This window comes from Melanotaenia boesemani, chromosome 16 (assembly GCF_017639745.1).
Source record: "Melanotaenia boesemani isolate fMelBoe1 chromosome 16, fMelBoe1.pri, whole genome shotgun sequence".
In the NCBI taxonomy this organism is placed as follows: domain Eukaryota; kingdom Metazoa; phylum Chordata; class Actinopteri; order Atheriniformes; family Melanotaeniidae; genus Melanotaenia; species Melanotaenia boesemani.
Window position 1 is genome coordinate 10,480,316 of NC_055697.1, and position 13,978 is coordinate 10,494,293.

The 13,978-nt window shown below is 39.2% G+C and overlaps 1 protein-coding gene across 3 annotated transcripts in view; it reads right to left on the reverse strand.

Moving 5' to 3' along the window:
• Positions 1 to 13,978, reverse strand: part of LOC121655718 (arginyl-tRNA--protein transferase 1) — a 45,941-nt gene that overhangs the window by 16,104 nt on the left and 15,859 nt on the right. For all 3 annotated transcript variants that reach the window (XM_042010526.1, XM_042010525.1, XM_042010524.1), the window contains 3 exons: positions 11,163 to 11,195; positions 5,843 to 6,024; positions 2,246 to 2,345 (listed from right to left, as the gene is read on the reverse strand). In XM_042010526.1, the coding sequence (XP_041866460.1) occupies positions 2,246 to 2,345; positions 5,843 to 6,024; positions 11,163 to 11,195 (315 nt within the window). The remainder of the gene's footprint in view (positions 1 to 2,245; positions 2,346 to 5,842; positions 6,025 to 11,162; positions 11,196 to 13,978) is intronic.

Genomic DNA, 13,978 nt, shown 5'->3' on the forward strand with positions numbered 1-13,978 from the left:
TCAGGTTTTATCCTCATTGACATAAGTAAACTGAAATTGCAATGTTTGAGGGGGAAGTTTACTTAACACCTTTTCTGTCTAAATCATGTCTTTTAGAGAAGATGTGATCTTAAAAAAAACATATCATTTGGAACAATTCCTAAAATCAGAGCTTCCTAAAATACTTAAACAAAACTGTAAGAACTGAAACTTTTATTTCTCCGTTTCGGCAGCAGATATAAATATGGGAAAAAAATATTTAAGAGCTTAGATGATTGGCTTTTAACATAAATGATTGCCTTTGCACTACTTTTCACTACCCTTACAAAAAATCCACCTCATACATCTTGAAAATTATTTCATTGTATAAATGTGTTCACATCACATCAGACCCTAAATGTTGTTTCTTCTTCTTACTGTGTTGATAACAATTTACAACTTCACTACAACCACAAAATACATATAATCCATCACAACCAATTTGATGTCATCTTAATATTATTAATTACTTTTAGATTTATTCAGATTTTGCTGTAACATAGAGAGAAATGATTTTTAAAGTTGACCTAGAAAGTGCTTCCTGTAAGTGACTCCCTATAAGAAGTGTGAAGGGGACCAGAGGGGTAAGGTGGGCAACAGGCAGAGAGGTTGGGATGTTTGAGTGGTGTCCAACAGGGTTCAAGTGCTGGTGTTTTGGTCCTCAAAGAGGCAAGAAGCGGGCCTGGGATCTAGTAACCAGTGAAACTCCTACACAATAACAGTGCAGTCTTGGTGATTTGAACAATGCCCCAGTATGTCTGGGCATTAATGAATTACTGGGGCTCATATGCAAATCACACACAAGATCGAGACTGCATGTGCTGAGAGTATGTTTGAGCATGGCTGAATTTGTTTGGGATTTTGAGAGTCCAAAGGTGGGAACTGGGCAACCTTCTCACCCTTGTTCTATGTTCCTCCTCAGGGGTAAAAAAAGACAGAAGTGGGGAGACTGTGAACAAGACGCTGCAATGACAAACAAACCAGAAAAGATATGGGGGGTGGGGTATGCCAGCACAATGAGGGGTAAGGTGCTGTGGTAACAGAGTGAGCTCTCAGACAAACATTATGATCAAGATTCAACACACAAGCGCATAAACAGGCCTAACACACTTGAGCATTCCACACACACACCCAAAATGAGAACTTGGGCAAAGCAATTTGCAAACCCCAAAGCAAGATGTAAATGGATAAAAAGGTTTGGCACTTTGCCATAATCCTCAACAAGACATCAGTCTCTCATGGACAAGAACAAGCTCTGGGAACATCTGAATGAAATGACAAAGTAGAAGGAATTAGTAGATGAATGAGAGAAAGAGAAATGAATGGTAAATCCAAGCCAGTCTAATAGACTTGGAAAGACTGTTTTCTTCCACTCTCCTCCTCAAGCTATAGATCTTTAAGTGGTGTTTAGCCCAAATGTGAGCATGTTTGTGAGTAGTGGCTGCTGTGGCATGTGTGTACATGAATTATGTATTAGTGTATAAGTTTCTACAGTACATCAGCATAAAATTGCTGTGCATATGTTGGCAGACAAGAACAGCTTTAGCAGCAGGGCTAGATGTGGTGACTTCCCAGGTGTCCCTTGTTTTCTCTCACAGCCTGAATCTCTATATTGGTTTTCATCCCAAACTATATACATACCAATGCTTTCTTAGAAGCATCCTGGATACGAAAGTGGTTTAACTTATGGACAGCGAATTCCAAACTATCATATCTGATAGAAATGACATATGAAATTAAAGCTTATTCTGGGATTTATGAAGAAAGGAGAAATGAGAACATAAGTGAGACATGATTTAATATGTTGTTTATGCACCTTTCCCTTATCAGCTATCTTACAGTATGTATTTGCACATGTTCGATGTGTACCCTGAAAATATACATTAGCAGCTGCCGTGTTTTTAATCAAGAAACAGCAGCTGTCCAACTGGAAGCAATGAAGCTAAAAAGATAAATGCAAAAGTATGTTTATGAGGGTCTTAAAACTACGTTAAACTACTTTGGACCCATTTATTCTGGCTGGAGAGTTTATTTAGAGAATTTTTATTAAGTTTGGGTTTCTAAATCAGTTTAGACCAAAACATAAGCTCCATATAAATGTAGCAAGTTTGACATTTGGAGGATTAGGACAAAATCTGCAACTTTGGTAGATCTGATTTGAGACATTTATATGAAGGGAAAAAAAGTGGAAAATGCAGTCTGATCATGTACATGCGGAAATGCATACCTTATACCGCATCTTGGGGCAGGAGTGAATGTAGAAGCCCAGGTAGTAGTAGCACAGCTTGGGGGACTGTTTCTGCAGCTGCCTGGTGAAAGCGATCTCCCTGTGGCAGGGAATGGACAAACATAGTTTTTCAGAGTGGTTCTGTCAGAAAAAGCTCAAGCTTGAAGCAAGATTGGTGTTACTGAACCTGATCACATAAATCCCTACCGCATTTCTCCCTTTGAATAAAATGAAAGCTGACAAAACATCGGGGTTAGGTGTGTTTTGGTCGACAATTTATGTAGAAGCAGTTGAGACTGAAGGAGGTTCATTAAAAGAGGACAACCAGATCCACATCAGAACTCTTAAGCATGTTGGTGGTTTTAAAATTACAGATGATGATAAGCATGACTAAATAAAAAAGGTTTTGGCTCTCAAGTTAGTATACTAAACATCATATAAACAAGGATTCTTGCAGTTTTGACGAGAGAACTGCCCACGCTGAGGAAGTAAACACCCTCCCTAAAAAAAAGGCAGCTTTTCTTGGTCTCATGTCACTACACAAAGAAACAACTGCCACCTCTCAACCAGCATCAAGCCCTGAGGCAAAAAAAGGTAGTGAAAAGTAGGGGAGAGCGTGTAAAATAAAGATTTAGAACTTGGAGGATTTATATACCGTCTTCAAATACAGTAAATGTCTTCCCTGCTTTATTTTTCCCTCAATAGTTTCTTCCTTAATTGCATCCTTTTACTGAAAGCCTATTTTCCCCTTTCCTTCTGTCGTTTCCTTTGCTCTTCCATAACTAAATTCCAGCTTCGCTTTTTTCCTCCCTTTTTGTTTCACTCTTCCTTCTACTGCTCTGTGCTTCGCCTGCTTAAAGGAAGAGGGAGAATTCCCTTTCTTCCAATACTTAAGAGAAAAGAAAGAGGCCTTAAAATAAAATAGATGCACTGAAAAATAAGACATGGGACAAAGCAAGCTGAGCGAGGGAGGGGGAGACGCAGGGAGGGAGAGAGAGCAGGAAAAGAATATAAAAGAGGAGGGTCAAGAAAGAGAAAGAGACGGAGAAGAGAGGCAGCTAGAGCGAGGTGCTAGAAGGTCACCCGCTTTCTGCCAGGTTCCTGGGTTCCCATCCTCTCATCACAAAAGGGCCCGGCAGGCCTGAATTGGGGGAGGGGGGGTCAAGAGAGGCAAGGGGCCCATTCACAAAAAGCCATGTTCCCCCCTTCACTTGAGGCCTTCGCGCCCCGTCCTCTACCCCCATGGCAGCAGCTTGAGTCCACCATTATCCCCTCTTCAGCCATCTGACACTCCAGCACAAGCCAATTATCGAGCCCTCTGCTCCGGCACAGCTTCCCTCATACTGATGTGCATGCACACACACCCGGACACAAAGGGCCCATAACGGCGCATACCACGAGGTGCTTGCTGCGCTTTAGTGGAAACATTTTTAAGAGCTAAAACTATATAAAATACTTTTTATAAATATTTTACAGAAATAATCAGAAACATTTTTATTTCAAAAGCTGATATTTGCAGAAGTTTATCTAATATGGTTTTTCTCTTGTGCTTTAATCACCTTATTATGTCCAGAAAAATATATATCAACGTTAATAAAATATTGTAGTGGATGCCTTGTCAGCAAATACTGAATATTTTGGTTCAGGATCGGCACAGCACAACATAATCAGGACATCCTTAGGTGAAAATGATCCACTGGGACACCAGCTGAGTTTGCTACACACAGGGCCTCGGGCACTTCGTTGCTTCTCCTCCTCCTCTTGTCCTCAAGGCCTGTAGCTGAGGGAGCTAAAAAAAAGTTTCCTCAACATCCCCCTCTTCTGTTTTAAGGCTGAATTGCATATATGTACATATACTTGTTTTTGTTTTTTGGTAACTCCTGCTTATTTTACATGAAAGTTTTGTGATTTATAAATACTATATTGCACTAGATTGAACTTGGCTGAATTAAATCCAAATGGCCAAGCTGTAGAGAGCAAACAGCATCTAATTAAATAAATATTTGCATAAGATGCATAAAGAGGAAATGGGGAAGCACATGCATTCTGTACAGTAGGTTTTGGACAGAATCAGCGAGGCCAAGTCGACTCAGGATTGTCCAGACCTGATCAAAGATCTGGGCTCTGGTGTCTGTAAATAAGTGGGAGGATTTCAATCATGTTTAGCCCCCCCCCCCTTTTAAGGCCTCCTCCACACACTTTCTGTTACTTTTGGATTCAGAACCTTAAAATAATAAGAGATGGGGGACTGTGTACTTAGGATGACCAGGGACTTCCTTCTATATGAGTAGGAGCAAATATTCTGACCTCTGCTGTGCTGTTTTAGTGCATGATTACATCCACAAACATCCCTCTAAGCTTAAAACTCTCAGCATTAAAACTATACACACCGACTGTGTAGCAGAAATCCCCCTGTCTACCTCATCTGTGCAGAATTATTTCAAAAAGCCTTTCTCGCATTATAGTGTTACGTTGTACAGGAAACGCCAGATATGTGTGCCTGTGGAGTACGTCTGCATTCTTTTATTTCATCTTGGAAGAGAGAACTGTTGTCAGCTGAACCACAAACAGAGCGCTGCCGCGACCAATCAGCTGTGAAGAAAGAGGTATTTTTCCTGACCTAAAGTATTATGGTGCTTATTGCATGGTATAGAATTTTAAAGAAAAAAAAAAAACTTGGGAAGAGGTGAAAAGATCGAGAAGAGAGAAAGAGGTTGAGGGGAGGGGAATCATGAAAGAACAGGAAGCAAGGCACGATCAAAGAACAAAGACATTAAGCAAGACAACAAAAGAAGTGAATGGTCAACAGCGCTGCAATTTCTCCTTTAATAAGGAATCACGTGTTGCATTTCACAAAAAAATTTAATTTATAAGTCATTTTAGACATAAAATAGTATGAAGTTATTAACAGAAGTATGAGTTTTGCCAAACTGTTTTGGATCATTATCATGCTGGAATAAAAGTCATCTGCCAAGCTTCTGGAGACAGAGTCATTTATCAGCCAGTATTCTGGTTTATTTGCAGGCAGCCATGGTGCCATCTATGAATGCCATCTGCTCAATATCATTTACACTTGAAGGGCAAACAATAGTCTCTTTTGCCTTGTAAATTGTGACATTATGTAGTGTTATTCCTGCTACCTGAGCTGTCACAGATCCTCAGATTTCTGCTGATATGCCAAATCTGAAGCACTTGCCTATTTGTTTTGCTGAGCTAGCAAGAAAAAGTACTGCAGTTATATATTAATTTGAAAGTACGACTTGTTCTATACTTAGTTACTACAGCTGCAATTTCAAATTTTTATTTTGCAGATGTAGACTGACCATTCACTATAACTATTGTTGCAGAGAAGCATATAGGGACAATTTTGTTGCACAAAGTTCTCAGTTTATTACTAATAGGGCTTCTTATGACATTTTTTGACTGGTGACACAATTTTAAATCTGGTAGGTAATTTTGCACCCAAAAAAATGGAGGGCTGTTGTATAAATAACTGTGGAATACCCTTTGTATCACAAAACAAGTAAAATGTGTTTATTATCACCATGAGATTTTAATGTTTCAATTATTTGACTTGTTTGAGTCCTTGAAACTAACCTGAGAGCAGAATAGGAGCCTAAAGAGAGTGAGGCAAAGTCAGGGTGGTAGTACAGGTAGACGGAGGACACGCAGTTAGGTAAGATGTCAATCACTCCCACTGCCACAATGCGTCCATCCAGCCAGTATTGCTGATGGAAGGAGCCATACCCCACCTCAGGCCCATCTGGAGAATATTCTGCCTGGGGAAAGACAAGGGTGAAAATCACAAAGAGAATCAAAACAATATGAATTACTGTTGTGTAAAATATAGTTTTGTGCAAATCATAGAGATCACATTAAAACAAAAATGTCATGTATTTGAAAAAATAATGTCTACTCTCTACACACACACACCTGTAAGATGGTGTATTATATGCCTTGCATCTCCCTGCCAGGCCTCACGCATTATGTGTGGGGGTGTACAGTAGCCTCACATTCAGCCTGCTAATGGCTCCCAAATGTGGAGTGAAAGCTGGAGCAGGGAGGAGGAGCTGGGGCTGGGCGGTGTGAGGAATTGGCCACAGAAACACTGCAGGAGAGGACTTTTTAATAAAAGCCCCTGCATGAGCAAAGTCCATTTCATCGTGCGGTGGAGTGTTGCCAAGCCTTCTCCTATATGTCTGCGTCTGTGCTCTCCATGTCACATAAAAGAATGTGGGTGTAGGTGTGTACATGTGTGCTCCAGTCTATCCTTTTAACAGAACACATTTTTTGACACACAGCATTTCTCATGTTGATTCACACACTGAGTTTTCAGTCAGCTTATAGGACTGCTTTTATCATACCAGCTTAACTCTAGAGGCTTGGGGTTGAGGTTAAAAGTCACATTAAGTTAGGGTATTGGTTTATGTTTGTATGTGTCTTTCTTCAGTGAACTAGTAACAGGATCCTGCTTCTTCACCAACATTCATCTGGACACAGTTAAGTAGCGCAGACGCTGTTAGTTATCATAGCACAGAGCTCGTCGAGTAATCCGGTGCACCACTGAGCCCGCACTCCAACCAAATTAAAACTGACCAAAAAGAAACAAGGCGCATACTCATACACACACAAACTCCCTGCAGCTCTGTGACTTCAGAAGGCCAACGGTTTTCTTAAGCAGAGTTGCTATTAAAACAAAGTTCTGCCACAGTGGGTCAGACACTTGGACACCCATGTCTGATGACCCATCTGACACCTTGTTTACCAGAATCCATTTATTTTTGTGTGCATAGATGGGTGGGTAGGTTTGATAAAAATCATCTAACTGCAGCAGGATAACAGAGGACAGCAGTAACTGTGATTGTGTGGCAGACAGCACAAAAAAAGGAAAGAGTGAATAATTTCTCTGGAGGGGAGCTGGGGATGTTCGGGAGTGACAGGCACCAAATCTGGACTATTTGCAGCAGTGTGCGCCCGCGGTGGAGTGAACTGTCCGTCTGTGTAAGCAGCAGCCTGTCATTTCTTGGCACCAGTTCTCCCAGAAACACTGAGGCCTTTGTCAGAGATCCCACTCTGTCATTTAGAAGCTGTAAGTAAAAGGAAAAAGCATGCGGGGATTTTTCTTACCCCACCTCAAGTATATACATGCTTGAGCAAAATTACATGAATGTGAATGCTGGGGTAAGAGAGGTAATGGCCCTCTTGTCTGAGTCTATGTGTTTGTTTATAGGCTCATGTCGTGCTCAAGGCTGATCTTGTCTGGCTGACCTGTGCGCCACCTCAAGCAACACCTTAATAGTTGTGTCCTTGCCACTGTGACAACAATCTTAACATTCCCTGGAACACTTCAAACGACCCCAGAGATTCCCAAGAAGCCTGAAATCACTTTCATATGGCCTAAACACAAGGCCATGTGAAGAGCATGGAGTCAGAACGTGGTGTGAAGCATGTCGGTTTCAACCTGTTAGGAGTAATATTTGGGTCAACTTTTAATGATAAGGACAATAACATTATGTGAACTTGTCAAAGTTAAGAAACTAATACAACTTGAAATGATTTTTGACATGAACTTATGGTAAACAGAAAACAAAACTGAGATAAAACTGAATATTTAACTGATTTTTACACACATTTTATTTATTTAAGTAGTTTTTTCTGCTATTAATATACTGTTTATTCTCTAAGGTCTGACCTATAACATCTTAATCTGTCTAACTTGAAAAGTAAATAAAGGAAGAAACTTAACTTGAAAGGTATGACAGAGAAAAAGAAAATCTCATATATAGAGTATTTAAGTATCTCAATGAAATCTCAACAATACAGAAAATCTATGACGTTAAATTAATCATGCTGCAATTTTGACATTTAATTATAGTAAATATAAAGCCTGATGCACTCATTCTGACTTTCATTTTTACATTTCCCATTTGCTATATGTTGCCAATAATGACGGAATATTTTCACATTTACAATAAAATATTTAATAGGATATATTGTATAGAGCTGTAAAAATAACTGGACCAATATATAACCCCTCAGAGTGTGATATATAAAAGGCAGATGTGCAGATACACACTACAACTGGTTGTGCTCTGATGTGTTTTCACGCATTTTTTTGGTGGGTAGAAGGATTGAATTAATGAAAGCTAAATACGATCGATGCTGTTATTTGGGATGAAAACATATTTCTTTTTAAAATAAAAACATTTGACCATGTCAGACTCAAATAATGTTAAGTTTTTTGTACCTTTTCATTTGTAGATGGACTACACACTGAATTAATATTAATTGAATAATTCATATTAATTCATCAAAATTAAATTGGAGCGAAAATGGTTCTTAATATGTGCTCTTCCATCTTGTAGACAAAACAAAAAGAAGCAGGAACTAATTTTCTTCCGGTAGATGTAAAGACGTCTTGTCCGCCCCGTCCAATCAGAACCCTTCCCAGCCCCCAGATCTAAAGCGATAAATAAAGGCGATTTCCTTTATTCTATTCCGTTTTCCACGTAAACCTCAATTCGAAATTACTATTTCCATGTAAAACGTGAAAGAGAACACTTTAATTCTGAATTATTTAATTCTAAATAATTAATTCCAAATTGAAAAACACCATGTAACCGTGGCCAGTATATACATTAAACACACAATGTGTAGTGACCTCTAGTGGTACAAGTCACAAACTGCAACCAATCCTGACCTAGCCACAAACTGGTGTAAGCCTGATACATACTCTGCAAGAGGCAAGAACTGTGTTCTTGTTCTCAAGGCCACGAGAATAAAACAAAATAAATAAATAAATCAATAAATCAATAATGCAGTTATGATTCTGGCACTGAGCAACAACAGATGTCTAACTAACACATTTTATTCTTTCTCTATCTTTCATTCCAGATGTGCATCCACACACAACAGTACATCCTGGAAAACAGGCTGCGTGTGAAGTGTAGCTCAGATCATGATTCTCTCCTATTACTGGTATGCAAATAAAGTATAATTCAGTTTCTCCCATGTTTTAAACAAAATATTTGCTTTACTGAATGTCCATATATCAGGGCTGTTATGTTGTCCACTTTTGGTCTACATTTCTGAAATTCCAGCTCATGTGTATAAATATATTATTCTAAATAATATAAATCCTCTCTCTCTTCCTCAGAGTACAAGTTAGGAAGTCAAAGACTCATAGTTTCCGAGGAAAGTCAAATAACTTAAAGTTCATTAAAAAAAATGACCCTGTGACTAATTGACCACCAATCATGTTAATAAGTGTTTACCCCCTTGCTTTGTCACATTAGAAAGCTGGTTAAGAACCAAAGCAGTGGATTTGCCTCCAAAATGTGGTACTTTGACCTCAGCAAAGTCAAGCAAAAGTACAGACACTTGCATGACTGTTGCTCATCATGTCTGCAGGCACCGTTATGCCACTGTTGCTCTAAAAGCACAAATGTGCTCACATTTCTGTTTCTGTGTGCAAATGTACTGGGGAAAAAAAACAATCAGAGACAGGTGATGTTAATTACCCGAGTTTCAGCATGAATCCTCTGCAATTTAGGTGAAATGGAACACAGCAAACAACAAACAAGTCAGACATCTGCAGTTGGATTTGTAAGTATGCAGTATGCATACATTTATATAAATGCAGGCTTACATGTGAGCTGAACCACACAATTTGCAGGTCCATGTGCAGTGTCTGTGTGGGTATGTGCTCCAAATGCACTCTGATTGGAGACAGATGGAGAACAACATGTAGAAGAGTGCAGATTTTCATGCATAATAATTCAGAAACAGAGAGCACTTGGAGAGAGAAAGGAGAAGACAGAGAAGGTGATCATAGACAGAAATAAAAAGTTGCTCAAGAGGAGGAAACATGAAAGGAGACTGCACCCTAAACCATTCTAAGAGGAGGAAAAGGCAAGAAAAAAAGTGAGGATGTGCGCCACAGTGTGAACATGTATGTGTATGTGCACTGAACTGTGTAATTCAGTGTGCCTGGTCGCCAGCCTTGACGAGGTGATAAAAGCTTGTTTCCTATAAACACTAATGATGTTCATTAGTGAAGACTTGAGGGGGCCCAAGGGGCAAAACAGAGTGACTGACAGAGTGTGCTTCTGGACCTCAATCCTATTAAAGTGGCTGTAATAAGTACCCATCTTGGGTCTAATTGCAGGTGTAATTGTCCTGACCCAACAGGTTCACTGGTGTTTCTGAAGGATGTAGCTAACCAGAACTGCTAAGCATCCAGTAATGCCTGGCTTCATTTCATTTAGAGACCACAAAGACGCCATATTAGCCATGAATCCTCAACCATTAATACCTTCCATGCTAAATAATATAAAACATCTATAAATTGCTGCAGCAGATGCTGACATCAAATTTTCCTTAGTGCCTAAACAACAAACTCTTTTTGTCCCAAATGATGCCAACAAAACCACCTCATCAGCCTGTAATTTGTGCCACACCACACAAAGTGAAGAGCAGTGGTACATCCTATGAAGTCAAAGCCAGGGAAACACTGCTCTGAAGGTTTCATGAAGATCTGGACACCACATTTCACTGTTTTCCTTTCACAATACCCCTTTTTGCTTAGACAGGGCTGAATTAATAACCTCTCCAATATGAAACAGAGTCCCCTCCTTGAATCCCTTAACCCCTCTCAATCCAGCTGGAGGGCCCTTCAGGAGACCAGGAGAACTGCTGTATATTTATTCTCCTCTGAGTGTGTGTGATGAAGAATTAAACACTGCAGCCCTGAAGATATTTTTTTTCAAATCACTAAAATAATTTCCACAATGGTGAAATCAGATGGAAGACCTCCTAGCTGGGGCCAATTATTCCAGGTAACACACACTGCATGGATGAACACCGACATATAAAAGAGGTTTTATTTAACTGACAACAGGCCAAAGAAAGCACATACCTCCAGTGGTGAATCACAGAGAAATCTCCGGAACTGTGGAGGGAAGAAGAAAAAAAATATATATATTAGTTCTGTGAGTCACTAACTCCTTTTAAGAGGCATAAATGAAAACCATACACATCTTTGCTGTTCTACATTTCTCCTGGCTCAGGTGTCACAAAACCTTCCCTTCACAGAGGGCATAAAAAGGAAGACTTTATTTATACAAATGAAAACATTTACCCTATCAACTCAGGCTCGCAGTCCAGGCGGGACACAGTGACAGCTATAAAAAGCAATAAGCCAATACCAAAAGTCTATCACTCAACACACTGTAAAACCAAACAGTAGATATCAATTACCAAAGGGACTTTATGTGTGTGTGGAAAAATAAAACTTTCTTCCATTATCTATACCATTTCCTGTGCTCACTATTTAGCTGCAGAGTTGAAAGAGGTGTGTTTACAGATGTGTCAACCTGCAGGGCAGGACGACAAAAGCAGCTTGCTTCTTTGTTTAAAGTCAAAAACCATTTTATAATGGGAACCAAAATGACCGCAGCACAGTGGTTTTCCTTTATAAGTTCGTACTGTATTTTACAAATCTAACCGTGTCCACTGTCAGATCACACAGATCCAAAACACTAACAAAGGATCATAAACAAAAGTACTAAGTAAGGTGGTGCAAATTATGCAAAATAGTTCATACAATAGGAGATTACATAGTTGTGCTCCTAGTTTACTGATGGCTGTGCTGTTAACATTTTTATTTTTTTCACTCACAACCTCTTCCAAGCTAGGGTTTAGCATGAGTCTTATAAATATATTAATCACAAAGCCAATAATGGTTTATAATTAAAAATCATTCTGCAAGCAAATATATTAATATTACAAATAAAAATTTGACATTCTGGGCTAATTTCTATCATGACTGATGTTATATGTATCATTTGAATTGTGTTGACTGACATTTGAACAGCTGTATACCACTTATAGTAAGACATCTATCTATAACTCCTTTTAAAGTATATATTTTTTAAAAAATCAACCCTATCAACATCCTCTGTTTGTGAGCATGTCTGTGCACAGCAGTTAAGTTGTTAATAGTGACGGCTGCTGCTATGGTTCAGTAGGTGGGGCCGTCCTGGCTTGGGTGCACAAGAAAATCCCGCCAAAAGCCTTAGCTCATCCAAAAGAGAGTGTGTTTCTCCATCTGTCCACCACAGCTCATGTGAGTGTTAATGACACTAATGGAGTTTTCTTTAACACGGGGTAACTTTCTGGAATAAAAAATGGCCAAAGTGACGTTCTCATTTGTATTTTCAATTTTACCTTTTCCTATAGTAAACGACAATTCCAAGAAACATCAAACACACCCAACTTGAAGTGGAATCTCATCAGAAAAATGACTAAACCCTAAAACTATTTCAAGGACCAGGTTGCAGGATGTTGTGGCATCTAGTGGGGTTAACAGTGAACTGAATACTTCTCCACCTAACCCTGAAAAAGACTAACAATAAAAAGGTGAAAGACCAGTGTTTGCCCCATCCCTTATGGAACAAGAAGTTGCAAGAAAATTAGAATGATTTGGGAGACATTTTAACAAGAATTACTTGCTCTAAGGTAAAGAAAACCATTTCTATTTTTTTAAACAAAGTTGAAAACATACCTGTGCAACTCCGCTATATTTTAAATAGATCCCCTTAAATATAAACAGACTAGTACTTTGAGTTGAGTTAAAAAAAAAGAACAAATGTGAAAAACACAAAGTCTGTGTGCAGCACACTCAGAAATAACAGAACAATTCAACAGTGCTTAGTTTTTGCCGAGAGGTGTTGTTGGGAACTATAAAAGTCTCACAAACTTCACTCCCTGTGGTGCTGAATACGATAACAACATGCAACACACTGCCTTCACACACAACTCAAACTGGCAACACAACGAAGAGCAAGGAGAATCAACAAGCTCACTGAAACACATCAAAAATGCTAAAATCTTTACATTCTCATTCTAAAAGCCACAGCAGAGCAAGCCTGTGAGTCTGTGCTTATACTGTACCTGAAGGACAGATTTAGCTTTACAGCAGTCATAAACTCTCACGGCAATTCATTACATATAATTCTAACAATGATTTTCTTTTATAAGTTATTTTGTACAATTTCTACACTTTCCATAACCAAAGTGGAAACAGTAATGATTCTGTTAGTAATTCTGTTTAGTCAGGAATGTGCAAGAGCGCTTGTCAAGTTCCCCACCTGTGTAACCACGCCAGTAAAAAGTAATTTCCACTCCTGCCTCTGTAGTGACTACTGCCAGTCAATTTACCAACAGCAAAGCCTCCCAATGAGCAGTATAGCTGAAGGGCATAAATGAAACTTTTGTTTGAAACTCACAAAAAGTTATTAAAAATAAGTAAATGGTTTACCAACAGAACAACAGCTGCAGTTATAAGATGACATCACTTACTGAGGTCTGGCAACAACCCTGGCTGCTGTGTGAGTGGAATTAAGGATGCCAAACTGACCTCCTTGTAAAATGCTGTACTACTTGATTAGTGAAATGTACGTAGAAATGTGTATGAACTTAAGCTCTTGAAAGCATTGCATTCAATGCAGCAGCTTCCCTTCTCCCTTTACTATTTACAACATGGTCCTGCAAGGCCTACACTGACTCAGTCCAGGTCACTGGGGAAGATAATGTGAAGGCAAGTCAACCCGGGATGAAGACTACAAGAAGTATCTGAGCATGACTTCAATAGCAGCTTCTTTTTTCCTCCCATCACTGATAAAATCAACCGTGATAGATCCAGAGTAGTTTCTGGAACGTCCTCATCTGCTT